The sequence below is a fragment of the Aspergillus bombycis genome (assembly GCF_001792695.1).
Source record: "Aspergillus bombycis strain NRRL26010 chromosome Unknown contig00133, whole genome shotgun sequence".
In the NCBI taxonomy this organism is placed as follows: Eukaryota; Fungi; Ascomycota; class Eurotiomycetes; order Eurotiales; family Aspergillaceae; genus Aspergillus; species Aspergillus bombycis.
Window position 1 is genome coordinate 1 of NW_019170135.1, and position 20,912 is coordinate 20,912.

Below are 20,912 nucleotides of genomic sequence, written 5' to 3' on the forward strand. Positions count from 1 at the left end.
TGAACCCCCTTACATGTTCTCAGGCAACACCAGCGCAGAGAAACCAGACATCCACCCTCTTCCATTGCGGCTCGAGAAGACTTCCTTGCTTCTTCGCGTGAATATCTCAATCGGCTGGAATGTAGAAGCTGCTGCCTGGTGTCGTGTAGTTCCAGAGACAGCCTTGGACCTGAGATCAACCCACTTCTGTTCTCCAATCAACTCTTGATTGATATGCAAAAACAGTTTGTTCCGGCATAATAGTTGCCTCATACGTGTAATAATAGCTGCAGTTTCTAGTAAACACCCACGGTAACGAATTAATTCAGATTAAGGAGTAATGTCTGCCTGACTGATTTATTTGACTGCTTCTGGTGCCTTGCCTAATATCTTCTGAAACCGCGATACCCGAGGGCTTTTATTGAGGTTCCCCACGTGCCAACCACATGCAACCCTTAGTAATGAATTCCCGAGGTTGATGTAAAGAGTCAATGTCCGTTTACACCAACGCCGGGCGGACAATCCATCTGTCCTTTCTTTGCAAGTCCTCTTGTGAGGCCGTGCTGCATATATCACGGATTGACAAGGAATTTGCTATACTTTGAGGTATATTCGACAGTTCATGCAAAACAAGTTTTCATTCCTTGGTATATCTCGACGAAGCATCCGCAACGATGTCACGGGATGACCCTCCTTCGATGATATTTTTTGACGTCTTGGGAACCGTTGTGGAATGGAGGCATTGCATCGCGAACGAACTGAGTGCCACTGCACGAAGGGCTCTGCAAAGTCAAGTTCGAGATCTGAGTGCCGATTTGCGAGCATGTATCTCTGACATGTCCACATCAAGCTGGCGGGAGATCGCTGAGGAGTGGCATCGCTCATATATGAACTTCGGAAACACTTACGATACATCGAAGCCTTTTATCACAGTAGATGAGCACAACCGCCTTTCTCTGGAAAGCATTCTGACCAAATGGCTTGTTCGGGATTTATTTAACGAGGAAGACCTCCAAGACCTGACCCTCGCTTGGCATCGACTTGACTCATACTCTGACAGTGTCCCAGGCCTTTCGTTGCTGGGCACTAAGTTTGTGACGTCTACGTTATCCAATGGCAATGTCAAACTCCTCGAAGACCTACAAGAACACAACTCTTTGCCCTTCAAGCACATCACCAGTGCGGAGCATTTGGGTGCTTACAAGCCATCGCCAGAGGCCTATTATGGTGCTGCTCGCAGATTCGGTCTGAGGAATTCGCAATGCTGTCTCGTTGCAGCCCATCTGGAGGACTTGCAAGCCGCCAAAAACTGTGGGTTCCAGACAATCTATGTCGAGAGAGACTCAGAAGAAGCTTGGGATAGTAGAGACGTTGCACGAGCCAGAGAAGAGCGGTTTGTCGATCATTGGGTCGAAGTTGGAGGCTCAGGTCTGATTGAAGTTGCCCGATATTTGGGAATAGAAAGTGGATTTTGAATGGATTATGACCCAGTCGGACGCTGGATCAACGATCCAAACGAACCCAACCCTTTGTCTGCTCATTTCCTTTTCACCCTGTACAGGTTTCGTGTGCTGGTTAACTGGAAAGCATTGCAGTTTATACCTGTCAGAGATTGTCCCAGCCTCGTTCCATGGTCTTGTAGTTTCACTGAACCCCTTATCGTAGTAGGTAATCTCGCTGATACTGGAGCCAACAAGGCGTACGAAAATTGATCCGACGTGTCGGATGGAAGGCCCTTTGCATGTTCGATGTTTTACTCGAGGCTATAGTGCCCATATTATGAATTGTGCTCCCATAAACGTGAACACCGCCATGATCAAGGACTCCCCTGCACACGTCTACAAAGCCAAGGCAGTTCCTCCCTGTACGCGCTATCGATACCGTGCCGACGTTCCAGCCTTTGGTGGAATTTATCAATAGTGAAATATAATTCTAAGTTCCTCGATAGAATCAAAGGCTTCAGGCACGATTCTCCCCCACCGTGAAATTAACCTGTCTCAAATCTTCCAGCCTGGAGCTCGTTCCAGCCCACAGCGAATATTGCCCCCTCTGTACTCTTAACTCTCCATTCACATAGAAGCCTAGATCTGGATACGGGATCGCAAACCGAATCTCTTTAGATGCCCCTGCATCCAGCTGAACCTTCTCAAACCTCACCAGCCGCCTGATAGGAAACTCAATCCCTGTGGTCGTGTTGGGCCGATGGTATATTTGCACGACCTCCTTCCCGGCGATAGATCCAATATTAGTAACATTCACTCGCACCTCAATGGTTTCATTTCTGGCTCCCACGATGGGTGTCGAAATAGAAAAGTCGGTATAGCTCAGCCCAAAGCCAAATGGCATCGGCGGATCCCGCGAAAGGAGAGGAAACTGGTATGTGGAGTGAAGTCCGAGGAGGCTATCCGCTGTGCCAGTGTCATCACTCCGAAGGTAGTCGTAGAACACCGGGGTGGCAGAAGAATCCTGCGGCAAGCTGATAGGCAGCTTCCCACTGGGGTTGACCTCGCCAGTCAGGATATCGGCCAACGCATCACCGGTGAATTCCCCACCAAGGAAGGAGTGGAGGACGGCATTGCTGCGGAGAGTCGAGTTGTTGAGCACAAATGGCTGCCCGCCCGAGAGGATCAAAATTGTCGGGATGGACGCATCGAGAACGGCGTCGAGAAGCTGTTGTTGAGCTCCGGGGAAACCCAGGTCTGCATGGGTAAAGAACTCCCCGTCGGTGCGTTTAGTGACCAGCGGATCGGTTGAGCCTACTGATAGCGAGCCAAGGACGATAATGGCAAAGCCGGCTTTCTTGGCTGCGGAGACGGCGGTCGAAATATTGCTGATGTTAAGGCTGAGGAAGTCGACGCCATGGACTAAGTCGACGTTTTCTGGGCCGAGCTTGGCTTGTAGACTCTGATACAACGAGTTGCCGTATCGAGGGTCACTCGCGTTGGCCGGTGCGTAGGAACCGTAGTTGCGGATGTCTGCAAAGGGGCCGAGGAGGGCCACCTTGGACGGTTTGGTTGGTAAGATGCCATCATTCTTCAGCAGCACAATACCTTCTCTCGCGATCTCACGAGCAATGTCAAGGTGAGCGGGTGTGCGAAGTGTCCTGGTCACTTTCGCGGGATCAGGAAGAGGGGTGTCAAAGACTCCAGTTGCGAACTTGAGCTGAAGAATATTCAGTACAGCCTCATCAATCAAGTCTCCTGCTCTGGTATCTCCAGCAGCAGCCACAAGATTCGGAAAGACGGCTGGCGACCCCGGACTCAATTCCATCTGCAAGCCAGCGTCAAGTGCCAAAAGCGCAGCCTCAGGGTACGAACGCGCCAGCTTGGACTCAGTGTGCAGATGTGCGATAGACCCAGCATCAGACATAATGACACCCTCAAACCCCAGCCGCTGACGTAGAATATCCCTGACGAGATACCTGTTTGCTGACATGGGTACCAGGTCGACCGAAGCATATGAAACCATGACAGCCGCAGGTTCAGCCTCCAAGGCACGGATATACGGTCGAAGCTGGTCGTTGTAGATGTGGTTGATTCCGCCGTACATGCTGGCTGCATTCACCCCACCACGGCTCTCGCCATAGACGAAGTGCTTGATCGTCGCGGCAACTTTGATGTTTCCTTCTTCGTCTTTGTCTTGCATCGTTTGGACGTAGGCGTGACCGAATTCGCCTGTCAAGTAGGCATCCTCGCCGAAGCTGGTTGCATTAGCTTACGTATGATGGAGGAGATATGTACTTACAGCTCGCCGATACGCGAATATCGCGGCTCCCATGCTATATCTAGCGGCGGAGAGAGAACCCATGTTACTCCGATTGCTAGTTGCTCCTCACGAAGTGCAGCAACGCCCTCTTTGAACAGCGGAAGGTTGAATGACGCTGCCATGGCAAGGTTACTTGGGAACATCGTACCCCCCGACAGATAGAGACTATTGATAGAGTCTGTGACAGTGATGAATGGAATGTGAAGCCGACTGTTGTTTATCTGTCTCTGCCGTATTTCATTCGTGAGTGGAAGGACTTCTTCGGCCCAATTGAGCGTGGCCCCAAAGCCTGAGATGTCAGTCGTGCTTAGCAATCAATTGTGAATGGGTCCTAACCAATATTGCCATTTTGATAGTTCTCTTGTCGTGTATCGTAGTTCTCCTCGTCTATCTTTGGGGCCAAGCTGAGAAGCCGACGGATACCACCCATCTGACCAACCTTTTCCTCCCAGTCCATCTGATCTAGCAGGCTCTGTGCCCGTTGTCTATGTGTTCCTGTGTGTGATGAGTTTGGCGAGATAGAAGCGGCGAGGACTGTATGGCAAAGAGGCATTGCCGAAATGGCAAGCTGGAGATTCACCATATTGGGCAATGAATACTGAACGACTTAGGCCCGTTTTCAAAAGAGGTCTGATGAACTCTCTTCGTGCCATCCTAACATGGATTCTTCTTATATGTTATTTCTATGGCTACCACAAGGACATTCAGGCATTGGATCATCACGATGGAGAATCACGAAATGTGGGTCGCCCCGAATACCGAATCAACGGCTCGGAGGTTCGTCCGAGATGCTTTCTTGCGGAGCTCCAGCAGCTCCATACTCGCCAGTCGGGCTCAGAAGACCCTCATTGGCTGCCAGGGATTGTGGATTGGCTGCGGATATCTAGTGCCTTGAGGTGGGATACGAGAGGACGGTCCAGGGGTGCTGGGATCAGGGTTATAGTGATCAAATAAATATATTCATCCATGAAACTGAACTCAGGTGCTTAACTATGATGTCCTCGCGACCCACCATGGACGTTGGTGATGTAGTAAAAATCATAGAGAGGCCCACTGCCATGATTGCTTATGATGAACAGGCTCATCCCCGATCTCTAACATCTTTTTCTCGAGAAGGACGGTCATTTCCCTCCCCACTTCCTGGTAATCTTTGTCATGGTACACATTGAACAGCTCTAATGGATCTTGGTCGCAGTCGAATAGTTCCCACTCTTTAACGTCTTCACCTCCGGGACGTGCTCCCTTCATGTCTAATGCCTCGTTGTACCAGTAAATGAGCTTGTACCTCTGGTTACGTACACCGTAGTGTGCATGTGCATGGTGTATGATGTCATTATGCATCCAGTATCGGTGATATGCTACTTGTTGCCAGGACTCTGGGGTATAGCCGCGCAAAAGTGGACGAAAGGATGTGCCTTGCATGTACGAGGGCACGGGGATATTGGCATAGTCCAGCCAGGTAGTCGCAAAGTCCACGTTGCAGATAATATCGTCGCATTCTGAGCCAGGATTGATCTCCTTGGGATATCGGATAAGGAATGGCATCTGGAAAGACTCTTCGTACATGAACCTCTTGTCAAACCAACCGTGCTCTCCCAGAAAGAATCCCTGGTCCGAGGTGTAGATGACGATCGTGTTTGCTGCCAGCTCAGGCTCGGCATCGAGGTAGTCTAACAACCGGCCAACGTTATCATCAATAGATTGGATGGTGCGAAGATACCGTTGCATATATCGCTGGAATTTGAATTCGGCCAGCTCCGCGTGGCTCTGGAAGGTAAAGATCGTGCCATCGTCCTTGTCAATCAGTTTCATTGCCATGAGCTCTGCGTCGGTAGTTGGCGCTGGAACCTTGCGCTCACTGTTCCCTTTTTCTTGAAGCACAGGTTCGCCGACGCTGCGACCGCCGTCGGGCTGGACCAGTCCCAAATCCTGGTAGGTGAGGTCTTCCGCGACGCGCATTTTCGCTATCTTGGCCGCTTTGGCACGATGCTTATAGTCGTCTGTGAACGTATCCGGCAAGCGCACCGGATCTTGGTACATATGCTTGTGTTTGTCGTCGCATTCCCATGACCGATGGGGCGCTTTATGATGGCACATCAGGAAGAACGGACGGTTGCGGTCTCGCGACTTCATCCAATCGACAGATTTGTCAGTAATAATGTCCGTGACATATCCCAGCTCGGTATGCGCGCCATCCGGCCCGATAAAGTCCGGGTCCCAGTAAAGACCCTGGCCTGGGAGAACAGACCAGTAGTCGAAGCCTGTAGGTTGATTCTCCACGCCCTCTCCCAAATGCCATTTCCCGACCATTGCAGTCTGGTAGCCGCCAGTCCGAAGATGCTTGGCAACATTGGGAATGTGTTTATTGATCTATCTACCGTAAGTATGCTCTCTCGTGTGGGGATGAATAGGACGGAAGACTCACCTGGTCATCAAGAGTCATCACGCCATTGACATGATTATACGTGCCACAGAGGATTGCCGCTCGTGATGGCGTACATATCGAGTTTGTTACATAGCAATGGTTGAATCTCATACCCTCGGTCGCCAGACGGTCGATGTTGGGGGTGTGGTTGATTCCTGCGCCGTAGCAGCTAATGGACTTCGAGGCGTGGTCGTCTGCCATGATGAAGATAATGTTCGGCCGGCCATCGCGGGCTCCTGGCCGATGTACTGTCATTTTCGTCTCGTATCCACAGGTGGGTACGGAGTGGGAAACCTTTTCTCAAGTGGAGGAACGTCCTGATACAGATATATATATATATCTTTACTCGGCTCGGCATCACATCCCCGACGACCCACAATCGACCGAGATGCGATCGGGAGCTCGGAGTCGCTCGCTAACCATTGGTTCTTTTATTGCTTTTAGTACATGTATTGCTCCTCGAACCCTCCAATATAACCCGATGCCTCTTCTGTCCCTTCACCTGGCCAGCCGTTGATATCCAGTCCGTACGGGAGGCCAAATAGTAGGCTCGGGTCGTTTGTTAGCGGGTCCGTCAACGGATAGAGCTCATCTCGAATATCCAGGTCTACGGGTGGCTCATGCACCTGCTCGTCTTCAGTAGACGGGGTCCAATTCACCGTGTGCCTTAGTGCAGGTTCTGGAGCAGCCTCACGACTGTCGTCCACAAAGTCCGACTGTCGCAAGAGGCTGTGGATGGCAAGCCGCTGGCGCATATATGCGTCGCGCGAAATACCCGGAGGCGGATGAGGACTTGGATCTGCTGTGGCGACCGCTCTGTGATCCGAAGACTCCAACCAGCGTTTGTGTTGCTGGATGGCCCGTTCAAGCATTTGACGCTGTGCTATTAGCCTGGGCGTTGACGTATTTCTCGAGGCACTTACCATGGCTTTCAGCTGCGCGGAAAACTCAAAGTACCGAGTAATGACATCGAGACATAGCTGGGCTTTGCTAATAGCCATTTGCATGGGCAGGCCGGTGTTGTCTCTCCCTGTATACGTCCCAAACAAGACCAGCCGCGCCGCGTGATAGGCACATACGGCCGCGTCGAACTCCAGCATGTGTCGTTCCTCCTTATGGTGTACGAAGTCGGATAGCACCTTGACAATTTGCTCTGCATGCCCTAAACATTTGTCCTTCATCAGCGCGCGCTCTGGCGCTCTCATGCGGTCGATGGCGGCGTGCGGAGTGGACTCGGGATACCCGTTGAGAAAGATTCGATACAGATCGCAATGACATTGGTGCCAGGACATGTGCAGAATCGCGTATCGTGGCGGCCACTGGAGCTCTTCAGGGTTTGCGGGAGGATATTGGTCAGAGGGCGCAAGTCGACTGCGCAGGCGAGATAGATCGGCCTGAAACCTGTCGATGGACCGAAAAAGGTCGGATAAGCTGACCTCTTTGGCGCATATTCTTCGATTGAATCTGTTGCGGGATTGATTGATTAGCCATGGGTTGAATGCAACTGTGAGGGTAGACGTGCCTCATGATCCCTCGTCGGATAAAGGCCAGCTTCATAAACACTCCTTGAGACCCCAAGATCTCTGGCTCCAGGCCCTTGCCCGGCTGCAGGAAGCCTGTGACCACGGGGCGCTCATCGTGAAAATCTTCGTCTTCACAGGGGAGTTGGAGATGAATCGTCTCCGGGTCAAATAGCTCAAATTCCTTCAACCCCACACAGAAACTGTCCTCCAGCAAATAGAGTGACCAGAATGTCCGGCGACGAACCTCCTGTGCAATGGGCCCCAAGCTGGAGTGCTCATAGTTGAGACGCAGGGACACTGCCCACCGCGCAGTCAGGCCCGCGAGAATGAACGCGCGTGGGAACTGGCCAATTCCGGCTCTGTAGCGAATGGTCAAGATGGATGCTTGTATCTGGAATATCGAGGGCCGTTCCAGACGGTCCAGGACAAGTCGCTCTGACTCTTGCGCCCAGGCCATATGTTCCGACTGGTGTTGACGGAAGAATAGCGCCGTGATGGCACAGATCGCCAGCTTGAGCGACTCATCGATGGTTCTTGCCGAACATCGTTGCACCACCGTGTCTTGATGGAGGAAATTGAAGGCTGGAAGCGGGTATAATCGATCGAAGTACTGTCTTAGAAGCGACTGGACAACATCATCCGATGGGGCCGAGGGAGCGGACGGTGCTGGCTCAGGATCAGTAGATTGCTCCGCCGTGGAATCCTCCCTCGGAGTCACCATCGCTGTACTCCTCCCGCCGGGATTGAGCGCCGGTCTTGATGGCCCGCTGGACGCCGTATACGTGCACGGGCGATCGCGGCGGTGACAGTGATGACACCGAGGTGTCGCCCCTGAGCAGCGAACCTTCATGGTCCGACACTCTAGACAAGCCTTGGTGCCGCGACGCTTCGCAGGCAGACGTGGCACCGACTGACCGACGGGCTGGGATCCATCCCGCTGGAAGGAGCACTGGAACCCCAGGCGTTCACAGGTCCTACAGCGAGGAACGGTTGCGTCGCAGCGGACCTGTGGGAAGAGTCAGCCAGTGGTCAAGCCGGTGATACAGCAGTCTTACCTTGCGCACTCGACACTGGACACACGCTACCTTCATTCTGGACCTGGAAGAACCGTGATAGACTCCGGCCCATGGAGAGACTGTTGGCCAAGACTCTAACCTCCACAAAACCGGCCGTCGCTCTTTCGTCAGGCTCGCGTTGGATGGCGTGCGGCGACTCCACCGGTCGCCAGGCCAATCGCGACGATCTCCGACCGACTGTCCGAGGCTCCATCGTGTCCCCTTCTCCAGATAGGTCCGTTCGGTAGATTAATGTACGTGACAAAATACTGTCTAGCGTTGTTGGCTCGGCCTCCCCCGGGGAAAAACGAGAGATTAGGGCACAATGACACGATCCAGAACGCCATTGGAATCGTGCACTCCCCGAATTCCGACCTGGAATCGCATGGCTGATCCGGCCAGGTTTCTTACGCCATCACACTGGCAGATATTAGCATTCGCAGCATGAGTGCATTTAAATGATCAAGACGGCCATCGACGACAGTAGTTGAGGTTTATTCTACTGACACTCGGAAACCTCACGCGCTCCAGACAGCCACCGATAAACCGCCACGATGTCAAAACGCTTGGGCACGTTCCGGGTCTCCTACCTGGTGGCTCTGAGCTGCATTGGCTCTTTTCTGTTTGCATACGATACGGGCATCGTGGGAGGGGTGTTGACTCTAGAGAGTTTCCAGAGGGACATGGGCTTTGACACGAAGAAGAAGTCCGACGTCAGCTCGAATTCTGCCAGCTTGCTGCAAGCAGGAGGTCAGTATTCAGTCTTCGTCGCTCAGAACGGGGTTCATTCTGAAGCTTTCCAGCCTTTTTCGCATGCTTCTTCGTCTGGCCGTTCACTGCGAAATTTGGGCGGCGGTGGGCCATCGCCTTGGCGGCCCTGATCTTTGAGATCGGCGCCATACTCCAACTCTTTTTTCTTGGATAGAATGTGGGTTGTTGGTATGCTGGGCGGATTATTTCTGGGGTTGGAGTTGGCATTGCAACTGTGATCATTCCCATGTATTCGGCAGAAATGGCTCCCAAGGAGATCCGTGGCCAGCTGGTGAGTAACCTGCATCAGGAGCATTCCCCTGACACTAACTAACGGACAAAGGGATCACTGTTCCAAGGGTGCTTTACGCTGGGGGTATTCACGAGTTATTGGATTGACTATGCCGTCTCCGAGCATATGCAGCCGTCCACGAAGCAGTGGCGAATTCCCGTCGGTCTCCAGCTGCTTTTTGGTGGCATGCTGGGGCTCGGAATGCTTCTGACCAAGGAGAGTACGAGATGGCTCGCCAAGGTTGGCCGTCATGACGAGGCCCTCGAAGCCCTGATTTGGGTTCGAGGTGGCGTCAATACTCCGGAGGTTCAAGCAGAGTAAGTCACACTCCAGATGAACTACGATCAAGCGACACAAAATTAATCTATCCAGAATGAATGAAATTCTGGCGGGCATTGAGGAAGAGCATAGGGTGACGGAGGGCCTGACATGGAAGGAATACCTCGTCCCCGCGAACAGATGGCGCATCCTTCTCGTTATCACCCTCCAGATCGGTACGCGAGGGACAATGGTACCTATGCCATGAGTGCATGCTGATCCATATTCTAGGTGTCCAGCTGACTGGGAACACCTCTCTCGCTTACTGTAGGTCTTGTTCCTCCCCGAGCTGATCCATGTCTAACCCACGATAGTCTCGCCGCAAATATTTTCCGCCGTCGGTGCAGGCCAAGACTCCATGCTTCTCAGCGGGTTCTTTGGTTTGTGCAAGGTCGTCGCCTGCTTCTTTTTCCTGATCTTTCTCGTTGAAAGGATCGGCCGCAAAGGTGCTCTGCTAAGCGGTGCCGCGTTGATGGGTGCCCTGATGCTCATTGTGGCCATTATCACGAAGACTCACCCACCGGACGCAGACGCTGGCTTGACGCCCGCGGCCAGCGCGTCTATTGCAATGATATATCTCGAAGCTAGTAAGGCTCTCCCGTATACGAAACAGCTCAAGACTAACGTGCTCCACCAGTGACTTATAATATATCATGGGGACCCGTTCCGTGGGTAGGTCAATCTATCCCGTCTTTCGAAATCATGCTGACCTGCTAGCTCTACATGAGTGAAATCTTCCCAACACGCATTCGTGAGGGTGGCATAGCAGTGGGGACGGCGACCCAGTGGCTGTTCAATTTTGTCTTTAGCCAGATAACCCCTCATGCAGTGGACAACCTGGGGTGGAAGACATTCCTCATGTTCTGCATCTTTAACTGGGCGCTAGTTGTCTATACCTGGTTCTTCATCAAGGAGGTAAGGAGCGATCCATATGTCAACAAGACTCGCAATCTAATACGACTGTCCAGACAAAGGGAAAGTCCCTGGAGCAAATGGAACTCAGTGAGTACCATCCCTATATTTTATCCGAAAAACCCTAACGTGTCTAGTTTTCAACCCCCAAGGCACGCGTATTGGCATCGAAGGGGCCTACCAAAAACGCCATGGGCAACGTGAGAACGGCACTATTGTCGAAAATGAGAAGACGGTCGAGACTAAACATTAATGTAATTTCCTTTCCTGAGCTCGAAAGTTGTACGGAGGGCTCTCGTGCATGATATTTCAAGCGGGTTGCCTGGTACTCTCTATTACTTGTCCGTAGATACTGATTTAAGCACTTCCTGAATTTTAATGAATCGCCTGTTCCTAACATGTATCAATATTCGAACGTTGTACGGTGAATGTGGCACGTATACTATTGGTCTAAAGCTTTATCCACTATAAATAATAGATTGCTCAATAATATAACCCTGGAGATGGTCTCGGTCATGCCTAGAATGGCGGTCTCATTTACGTTTTCGTACAATACCAACTCGGGCTTTTCGGGTTCCCTGGTGGTCGCTAGATTGCCGAGAATGGTGCTCTCAACGTTGGGCTTCTCGGCCAACGTGCATCGCTTAACTGGGTTCAAGGAAACAACCATGCATCTGGCGGTGACCCTTCGCGCGTCACGACTTGGGGAGGAAGTAAGTCCCAATTAGCGTGAAAGTAGCGACTCGGATAGGGGTTGACTGAAGACACATGTAGGTACCGACAGAGGGTCGGTCACCTTTGAACTAACCGCTGGTGGCATATACGATGAACCACCTTTCACAGCTGCCATCACTGAATATCCATGATGGCAGTCCTTGCTCAATGACAGCCAACAAGGGATCCAGCTCTCGGAAGCACTACGTTTGTCAAACTGCTCTTCAGTGGATTGTCTTCGCAGCCCGTCGGGATAAAGCCTCAACACTGTAGCGCAGAGCGTTCAGGACGTGTCGGACCTATGGTTGATGTGAATTTGTTCGAGGCCCTCCAAGCCGGTCTTTCAGGTGCGGACATTACTAATGACATCCCTCTCCATGTCGACTGGGATGCCTACGAGGGTTACTCTTTCAGAGACTAGACTCGGACGTCACAAGCCGCACAAGTCGCGGATGCGATAGACCTGTTTCCATCAGCTGTGCCGAGCTTTGTCCCACGTCTATACCAGCTCTTCCCTCGTTCCGACTATAACTCGACGTTTTTCCAACGTCAAACTTAGTTCCGGGATTTCAGCATCAACTTTCCGACGTGTTACAGGCTATCACAAGCGTTTGATTACAACAGGAATTCTTCGGCTATTTTCAAGGTTACCTTCGACGCTGGAAGCGAGCTTTACGGTGTCACGATGCTCTTGCTCGTGAATGACGATATTGACTGGACTGGTGCTTGCAACCGCATGTTGGCCAAGGACATGGCGGGTTACTGAGCCAGCTTTCCGATCACGCATGGCCCGAATGAGTTGAGTCTGCCAAGCACTCCGTATTGGCCCAGTTGCCTCAGTGGTGATAATGGCTCAGAAGCGCATGGCGAAGGTGTCCGCTTTATGAGTCTCGCGGGGACGCACACTACTGTTAGTGCGGCAGAGTACCCAGACCTAGAAGCCGAGTGCGACTTTAAAGCAACGGGCACGTAGCCATGAATTAGCTTTCACAAAACTGGAAGCTAGATCTATAGTGGCATAGGTGGGGAGGTGCCATAAGGGCCTTTGTAAAGGCGAATTCAGTGTGCTCTTGGTAGACAGATAATGCATAGACGGGCTTACAGATCGGTGTGGACAGTTGACGGGAAATGGCTGCTCAATATAAGTCCTTAATATCTCACAAAAACTGGTTATCGATATCATTGTGTCCGGTGCACGCAACCTTGTCTTTTTGCTATGTCCCTGGGTATCTCGTATAGTACCTACTTTAGACGTCTATCCTCGAGCACGAACCGCTTGTATCCCCAATAGGGCCAGCATTCTCTATGGATTTCGCCGTTTCTTCCCTGACCCACTGTTGATCAACATGATATGGCTCTACTTATGTCAAGCCCTCTCCGAACAACGATTCTTAAAATATCATCGAATCCGTCCAAGTGTTGGACGCCAATTACGGAACAAAAGACTGAGTCATCTCATTGTTCTATATTTCCAGATCCTCGGTTCTACTCTGTACGCTCGGTTCTGTCAGCACTCTCTTTACAGAGTTCTGACCAGTTATAATAGCTTGCTTCTAGATATCGACCGCCTTTGGCAAGTCTTTATCGAGAAGTATATGGAAAGCAAGCGAGCCATACAGTGGACGCTGTAGGCTTTCTCAATGGCCCCAGCGCTCGCATTCTCCAAGTGGAAGTCTTCCGTCAGAGTCCGGTGCACGGTGACGCCGAACCGTGGTTTAACCAGCTTCGGGTTGTTTCCTAGCTAGCTCCTTCAGCTATAGACTGTTGTTGCGAGCCGCTTCGGTCGATTATACTAGAGCCACCGGACGAAAGTCACCTTTCTGCATCGCTTCCCCATTCATAATTCCATGAACGTAAGTCTCTCCGATGAATACTCGGCATTCACCTTCCGCTGTGGAGGAATTCGAACCCCGGGTCTCCCTTCTCAGGGACCCTTCCGATGGTCGACGCAGGACAAAAGGTGTCCGTGCGGTAGCAAACAACCAGACTTCATCACCGGGTTGTACACCAACAGGCCCAAGACCGATATAGCCCTTTGTAGTCCGGAACAGGCATCTAGACCGGTTGTACCGTCTCAAGAGCGTGTGAAACGCTCTTAACTGAGTGTAGTCGGGAGGACTGAGTTGTAGCTCATCGACCATTCTTTTCCGCATCTCCTCCAATGTAAGGTACATGAGTCCTGGTTCTACTTGTAGGTGTTCACGCTGCCGGAGCTCCGGCAGTAGTTCCATGAATCCCCGTAGTAAGTCGCGCGATGCCTGCCTCTGTTCCGGGAGCACATATTCTTGATTTCGGATGTCCTGCTCTAGTTTCAGGAGCTCCTGCTTTTGTTTCTCGAGCCCCTGTTGTAGTTTCAGAAGCCCTTGCACTTTGTCCTGGAGCCCCCGCAGTTCTCCCTGGAGTTCCTCAACCTTTTTCAGTTGCTTCAAGACTAGTGTCAGGACCTCCTGCTTATATTTCCGGCGCTCCCGCTTTTGCTTTTGAAGCGCCTTAAGCGAGGGCAACGTGTCCCGGGGGTTAGAGATGCGCAGTTGCGCGATTACCGATTCCAGTTCAAGATCTGTTTGGCTCTGACATAGTTTGCTTGCGATAAAGTCTCGAAAGGCCTTACGCGCGACCTTCTTATTCTGGACTTGGTTACCAGCCGTTAATGTTTGCCGCAGAGCGTCTACACGGCTGCCTCCTTCCGGATCCAAGTCCCGTATGAATTTCAGCCAGGCCAATACCTCGGACTCGTGTACATCTCCCTTGTTGTGGGCCCGCTCTATTGCTACAACACGATCCACTATATGCCCATTCACGCACAGAATTCTGGGGTCCGGATGCGAAACAATTGCTGGGCTGTTCGGCATGCCCGAGGTTGCGCTATGTTTCCGGGACCAGATGCGGCAGGTTGTGAGATGGGCGCTGAAATTCGGGGTCCAGGACGGAAGTTTGGCTTTGTAGTCCTGGAACTCGGGATGGGGATTTGGCGTGTCCTGAACATAGGAGAGCCCCTCCAGGGGCTCGAAAAAATAGGATTCGCCAGTGTATAGATCCTGGATCGGCTCGGCTGAGCCCTGCATGAATAAGTGACCATACCGAATAAACACCTTGTCTGTAGGTATATCGTAATCCACAACAATCCCCTGGTCCCGTGGATCAGGGCAAGCCATCCCAACTAGCCCGAAGACCTTATCTCTCGGGTCGCTGCACTGGGACCACCAGCCTAATCTTCCTAGGTTTTGGAGGCTTAGTCTTCGCCCCCAGGAAACATTCGGCACCGCTTCACTCAATTTTAAGACGTCCTTAATGAGGAGTTCCCGCTGCCCTGTGTGCACAGAGGCTCTGAAACCGATATCAGCAAGCATGAGTGCTTCGATGCCGCGTACCCCTGAAAAACGTGCGCTCTCAAAGAGGGCCGTAATGTCTCCAAATGGCTCGCAGCCTGGAAGCTCAATTACCCCAGGAGAAGGAATATAGCATAGCAAGTTTAATATGACAGCGGTTTCCATAGGGTGAGTTGTGAGTGAGCCACAAGTGATCAGGGTACGCTTCGCCAGCGTCAGCTCCTGGATAACCCAGGTTCGGGACCACCACGTCCTCGCCATAAGCTTCTCAAAAGCCAGCGTCTCTAGTATATCCTGAATACTGTAGCGTTGTTTCAAGACATTTCCCAGACTTAACCCCGTAAGTCCGGAATCTCTCACCGCGGTAAAGCCTATCCAGTGTATAAAATGCCTGCTAAGGGGCCCCAGTGCAAGAGGAATGGGCTCGCCCTCCACACCCAGCCACACAACAACAGACATTGCCTTGCTATATATATCTGACATCAGAGCCACCTGCATATTGCGCTCAGTTGTATCCTTCTGATTGATCGAGATAGAATCAATCCACATAGGCCTATGTGTTGAGAGTCGCAGGCCTCTCGGCAGGGTCTTTCCTCCAAGGTCTTTACTGAGGGACTTGATCAGCTCAGCGACCTCGTCTTTTACGTCGTCCAGTGGCGTTTTCCCTTCTTGTGTATCCGCGTAGATGTCTGCGCCATGATAGACCAGCATCTGTGCGAGGTCAACGCTCAAGATATCGCTAGTAACAGCGTAATGGAGTGCCGACTTTCCCTCGTTATCTCGTTGCTCTGTGTCAGCACCTAGGGCGAGCAAAGCCTCTGTCAGATCGAGCCTTCTATCTATGACAGCGCGCATTAATGGAGTCCGCCCATAAGTGTCCAACCCAGCCGCTAACATTTCGGCGGCCTCTTTCCCGAGATTCGCATTGGTCTGCTGCTGTTGATGCAAGAACTCCCAGAGATTCCGTCCAATCTCATGTTCACGCCCATTGACAATGACTAGCCGTTGACTATTCTTATCATCGTAAGCTGTTGATCTTGAGTCCTCTGGGGGGAATGGGGATCCCCAGGTATATGACAGGGCCTCATAGTGCGGGGTATCCTGCAGATCCACTACGGATAGCGATAGCTGGAGCAGGGGCTCGCCTTCGGTCAGGGGAGGAAAGCGGGTGGCATCATCCTGAGGAACAAAGGATACTAAACGGACGCACGTTGGCTCTGGCAAAGGGTCATATTCAAATTGTTCTATCATGATGGGCTCTTCGTATAACTGCACATATGGGTGGGAATCCTCGTAGCCTTGGCTTGGTGTACAGCCTTGTCTAGAAGATAATCCACAATAAATAAAGCGGTCAGCTCCTTAATGTGATGGCGTGGTCATCTGACACCTCCCGCCTTTGCGGGAGGCCAAAGCGCGAAGGAATATAATGGAGCTTTCCGTGATTTCTGCTTCAGTGAAATGTTCAAGCTGGCACTGGCTCACTATATAGAGAGAACTATACGGCACAAATTCAGGCTACATCTTAACCACCCAAACTATATAAAGCTTCCCTATCTCTTGGATTAGTGGAGAGAGAAAGATTAAGTCAATACAACGTGCTTGTATCAAAATATACTTTTGTTTGCTACATCGCCTCGTATTCGCAACGGGGGTTACAGGGTAGGCAGCTCGCTCGACGCTGGTAGGTTACGTTAGGTGTTATCGCGGCTACGGAGGCGTACATTTTCCAGTTTCTCCTTCTCCCATCAGTTTGGTATTTTTCAATACATCTACGGGTAATGCCAATCATCATCCTTTTGAGGTTGGGGCACTGATCATTGTCGTATACATCCAATAGCACAACACAGTAAGGCCACACAACCTGCTATACTACGGCTCAACTCAAGGCAAAAGGCAACTCTCGTTCAGCGCCCCGCCATGTGGAAATATTACTAGAATTGTCCAGGTGCATATGTGGGCGAAGCAGTGAAGGCACAGTAATGCCTAAGCTGTCTGAATAAGAGTTGATCCCAAGCCAAGTCCCTCATGAGTTATTATCATCATGTATATACACTGCTAAACCTGCCTGACTGAAGGTATATCCTTAGGTGATTCACCAGGGACTATGCACGTGGAAATTATATGTGCAATCACTGGGATAGGAAAGACAATCGACTACCTTCGCGCTGCTTCTGGTATGCCTTATTTTCACCATTTCACCTGCATTGTTGAGTGGGCGGTGGAAGAAATAGCGCTAGGTGAGAGAAACCCTTGCAGGAAATCGCGGTACCAATAACTTATTTCCAATTCGTGTACTGGCGAGTGTAGAAGTAGTAGAGGGTAGTACTATATATCCAGAAAAGAACAATCCTATATCCGTTCAACAAGGGTTACAGGGTGGATATATGTAACTTGGATCTGCACGATGTCCTTGAGATAAAACTAGAATTTATCCCTGTAAATTACTGCTAAATGTCTCGTGCATGGTATACATACATGAGGGTTATATATATACTTGGACAAGTCTAACGTAATTTCCCGCAACCACCAAAATATACGTAAAAATTGGGACATCATACTCCGACACAATAACAACCAGATGTTATTGCTTTTATAAGATACTCAACTATGTGATAGTTACATTGCATATAAATAATAGTATATATTTTTCTGTTGCATGAAAACCCGCTCCGGAGCCGGGTCGGCGACAGGACCTAGATTATGAATCCGAACCCGACCCGATAAGGACTCTACGTATCTCCCATGGCCCCATCTACTGACCCGGGGTGGAAAAGATCCTTGTCACCTTCTATCACTCATATTAGTACAGACTACTAGGTACACTATTCAGCCACGACATGTCAAAGAAGTCCGGTAAGTCTAATGTATCCAAGAGTGCTTCTGAGAGCCCTTCCCCGGGAGAAGCTTCGTGTGCGGGGTTACCAGGTGCCAGAGGAGGGAAGCTCTGCCTGACATTGATGGAGGCGCTCACTTTCTCATAGAGCAGCTCAAGTGCCACAATGCACCGTTGAGCAGAAGAACTGTAGCTTCGATATTTGCGAAGGATCTCAAGAGCACGCTGCCAGGTCTGACCCACGGATTCTTCGGTTAGCTCCGCCAAAATAGCCTGGTGAAGACGACCGGCCATTAGGACTGTGCCGGCTGTGTACACATCTATGCGGGATTAGGTTCTGTGAACTCTAATGGAGAGGGACACGGCATTCTAACGGACGTACATAAAATGTTGTACCACCAAGCGGGAAGCAGGCCGATGGTATTGGCCGGTGGTAGGTTCGTATAGGTCATATCGATGAGATCCTGAGCTGACTTTACACAAACTATAGAGCACTGCAGCGCGAACCGTTGCGGGAGCGAGTCTTCTGCTGCTGTCAAAGAGGATCGATTGTACATATCACAACACCTGGATAGTATTGGACGTAAAAGAACCATTCTGATATGGAGTGACCTGGTAAAAGTAATTAACGAATATGATTTACCCATATTGTGTGATTGGTATGGATACCTCAGTCTCAATACAACCCTTTGCCTACCAATAACATGATTCGCAGGCAATGGTGTGAATTGGCTGCGAAAGACTGATGGAAGGCTCTGAGACCATACGGTGAGTGCATGGTCGAGGCGAAACACTGTCACTTGACCTTCATGGAAGCTTTGGAAGTAGTAGGTATGGTGGTCTCCGGGCCTGTCCGGAGGGTCGCTGTTCAGATACAGGCTAAGCAGTATATCGTTCAAGATTTCGTACAGCTCCAGGCACTTGGCATAGAATGTTATGAAAGACGGTCTCTCTGTTCCTCCTTGGGTGTGTGACTCGGCGAGAGATGGCGGAACTTCCTCATCTACCATGGTAGGTAAAGCGACAGCACCAGCTGCTTCTTTAGATATCATGGTAGGTCGTCCCAAGGTCAACGCGACCACACTGTGAAACTTAGACCGGATTACGGAAGAGGGTGAACAAACACTAACCGATCCATGAGAACACATCCATGCCATATTCTCCTAAGAAGCTCTTTACCTTGGTCGCTGGCTAAGCGTGCACTTGTCTCCGGCAGGTGGAGTCCTAGACTTTGCGCACCGCGAATTGCCATGCCAGTCACAATCCAACATTGGTCAGCATGATCCGTGCTTTGGAGATATTGCGACATGAGAAGCAGGCACTGAACCAGTGGGGTAGAGCTTGGCTGCCATATATTAATCTGAATCAGATGTTTGGCGCGAGAAAAAAAGCTGTCTGCTGTTGCTGCTCGATTCTCTGGTTCGATTGTCTGAGATAGCTGACAGCCTAAGGCGAATATAAGATTAAACGTGCACATGAGCATGTCTTCGTCACTCGGGGACCCCTTCCCATTCCAAATCGTAAGATACTCAGCGGATAGCTGTTTTCGATCGAAAAAGGGATAAAGAGGGAAGACAAACTCCCAGTATATTTCCATGAGATGATCCCCCATGCGCCGTGACGGCAGCACATGATTGCTTATGATCCCAGGGGTGGAAGGTTCCTTCGCTCTGTTACGGTCCAATGGAGAGGCTTGCGGATTGGGGATTCCTGATGACGGCACTTCTTTCTCCACTGCAACCCTGATCTGCCGCATGAAACCCCCTGCGCTTGAGCTTCCAAAAAAGCCCTGTGGGGGGCATCGTTCATCAGCCGCCACCTCCCCTACCATCGCATTCACTCCCTCTCTACTGTTCGGCCGCCGCTGGGATCCAGCCGGCATATAAGGCATAAACGGAGAGATTGTACAGGGGTTACGATCATCTGGACTTCCGGCTGGCTGATGAGAAGACGTCACAGGGTCATTTCCCGAGGGAATGCTTGGACGTTGCCGGGCCTCTACTTGATGAGCACATGCTCGATATGGGCTTGGGGTCTGTGGTCTCGTAGGTTGTCTTTTTGTACGAGGGCTTTGGAACGAAAGTCAACCAGTTAGTCTTTCCTCTTCGATCCGAAGATATCAATCTGCTGTGCCAGCGTTCTTACTTGGAGGATGCGTGTCTCTCAGAGAGGCTGCGCGAGTAAACACAATCCAGTTCTATACCATAATACTCGGCTCGGGTCAAACAAGGGCCACATGCTGAAAGATGCGGTCAATGGGAGGCCCTACAGAGTGTGATAGCTCCACTTACTAGGCCGTTGACCATCACAGCGGACCTTCCGGGCCCTGCACGTCTCGCAGGCCACTGCGATCTTGCGCCGCTTTGCCTGCCGCAACGGGGAAGCCTTGGCTGTGCCTGGGGGAGGATGACCTGACCAGTCTCCGCCATCCATATTGCCGTTGATTTACTCCGTAATTGTATGAGGTGTGAATTGTCTTCCGGAGCCTTCGGATGACGGAAGACCAGGGTGGATCATGAGTTGGCTGTTCCGCCCTCTCCGAGTTCCGATCCGACACTGACGCAGCGAGCCAATAGGCACACACCGCCCGCTTCCCTCCTTGTCAACCCTAATACGGAGTAGATCAAATTTGGTTAACATGGGTAAATTCGACCACCAATTCGGTATATTTTTTCACGAACTACAGGACCTTGAAAGATGTAGGAATTTCTGTGGATGGTTTGATCCCGCGCGGATTACTCCAAGGTGTCTCTCCCGCGATCGTACGGCTTCATGGTCGCGGCTACATAAGTATCGCTGACAAGTTTTCCGTCGTTCTGACTTGTATCACTAGTTGATCTGACACGGATGGTTTATGGACATGGCTACGAACTGAGATGCCGGACGGCTTGAGCCCATCGACCTCCGGCGCAACGAGCGTGGATCTCGGACGATTGATGACGACCGGCCATATTGCTGGTGAGTAGTGAATCATCTTGCCATAGTAAAAGAGGTTCGACTGTCAGGTTACTAAGGGG

The 20,912-nt window shown here is 51.1% G+C and overlaps 8 protein-coding genes across 8 annotated transcripts; 3 read left to right on the forward strand and 5 right to left on the reverse strand.

The window, feature by feature from the left end:
* Nucleotides 1-653: 653 nt before the first annotated feature.
* On the forward strand, nt 654-1,454 carry ABOM_011027 (haloacid dehalogenase, type II; the record flags this gene model as incomplete). Its single annotated transcript, XM_022538155.1, has 1 exon — nt 654-1,454. The coding sequence occupies one exon, from the start codon at nt 654-656 to the stop codon at nt 1,452-1,454; it is 801 nt and encodes a 266-aa protein (XP_022384456.1).
* Nucleotides 1,455-1,938: 484 nt separating this feature from the next.
* On the reverse strand, nt 1,939-4,759 carry ABOM_011028 (periplasmic beta-glucosidase; the record flags this gene model as incomplete). The annotated part of the gene is made up of 4 exons (XM_022538156.1): nt 1,939-3,679; nt 3,724-4,033; nt 4,081-4,342; nt 4,757-4,759. 4 exons carry the CDS (start codon nt 4,757-4,759, stop codon nt 1,939-1,941), a joined length of 2,316 nt encoding a protein of 771 aa, XP_022384455.1.
* Nucleotides 4,760-4,782: 23 nt separating this feature from the next.
* On the reverse strand, nt 4,783-7,170 carry ABOM_011029 (sulfatase family protein; the record flags this gene model as incomplete). Its single annotated transcript, XM_022538157.1, has 4 exons — nt 4,783-6,114; nt 6,170-6,405; nt 6,672-7,047; nt 7,093-7,170. The coding sequence occupies 4 exons, from the start codon at nt 7,168-7,170 to the stop codon at nt 4,783-4,785; spliced, it is 2,022 nt and encodes a 673-aa protein (XP_022384454.1).
* A 1,199-nt stretch (nt 7,171-8,369) lies between these two features.
* ABOM_011030 (Zn(II)2Cys6 transcription factor domain-containing protein) lies at nt 8,370-8,783 on the reverse strand (the record flags this gene model as incomplete). The annotated part of the gene is made up of 3 exons (XM_022538158.1): nt 8,370-8,459; nt 8,537-8,698; nt 8,748-8,783. 3 exons carry the CDS (start codon nt 8,781-8,783, stop codon nt 8,370-8,372), a joined length of 288 nt encoding a protein of 95 aa, XP_022384441.1.
* A 518-nt stretch (nt 8,784-9,301) lies between these two features.
* Nucleotides 9,302-11,272, forward strand: ABOM_011031 (uncharacterized protein; the record flags this gene model as incomplete). The annotated part of the gene is made up of 10 exons (XM_022538159.1): nt 9,302-9,497; nt 9,758-9,789; nt 9,841-10,106; nt 10,162-10,283; nt 10,339-10,374; nt 10,422-10,694; nt 10,745-10,779; nt 10,825-11,022; nt 11,076-11,109; nt 11,157-11,272. 10 exons carry the CDS (start codon nt 9,302-9,304, stop codon nt 11,270-11,272), a joined length of 1,308 nt encoding a protein of 435 aa, XP_022384442.1.
* A 271-nt stretch (nt 11,273-11,543) lies between these two features.
* Nucleotides 11,544-12,499, forward strand: ABOM_011032 (uncharacterized protein; the record flags this gene model as incomplete). Its single annotated transcript, XM_022538160.1, has 2 exons — nt 11,544-11,732; nt 12,293-12,499. The coding sequence occupies 2 exons, from the start codon at nt 11,544-11,546 to the stop codon at nt 12,497-12,499; spliced, it is 396 nt and encodes a 131-aa protein (XP_022384443.1).
* A 1,021-nt stretch (nt 12,500-13,520) lies between these two features.
* Nucleotides 13,521-16,313, reverse strand: ABOM_011033 (uncharacterized protein; the record flags this gene model as incomplete). Its single annotated transcript, XM_022538161.1, has 1 exon — nt 13,521-16,313. The coding sequence occupies one exon, from the start codon at nt 16,311-16,313 to the stop codon at nt 13,521-13,523; it is 2,793 nt and encodes a 930-aa protein (XP_022384457.1).
* Nucleotides 16,314-17,862: 1,549 nt separating this feature from the next.
* ABOM_011034 (uncharacterized protein) lies at nt 17,863-20,328 on the reverse strand (the record flags this gene model as incomplete). The annotated part of the gene is made up of 6 exons (XM_022538162.1): nt 17,863-18,215; nt 18,278-18,421; nt 18,593-18,978; nt 19,026-19,964; nt 20,041-20,134; nt 20,187-20,328. 6 exons carry the CDS (start codon nt 20,326-20,328, stop codon nt 17,863-17,865), a joined length of 2,058 nt encoding a protein of 685 aa, XP_022384437.1.
* Between the last annotated feature and the right edge of the window lie 584 nt (nt 20,329-20,912).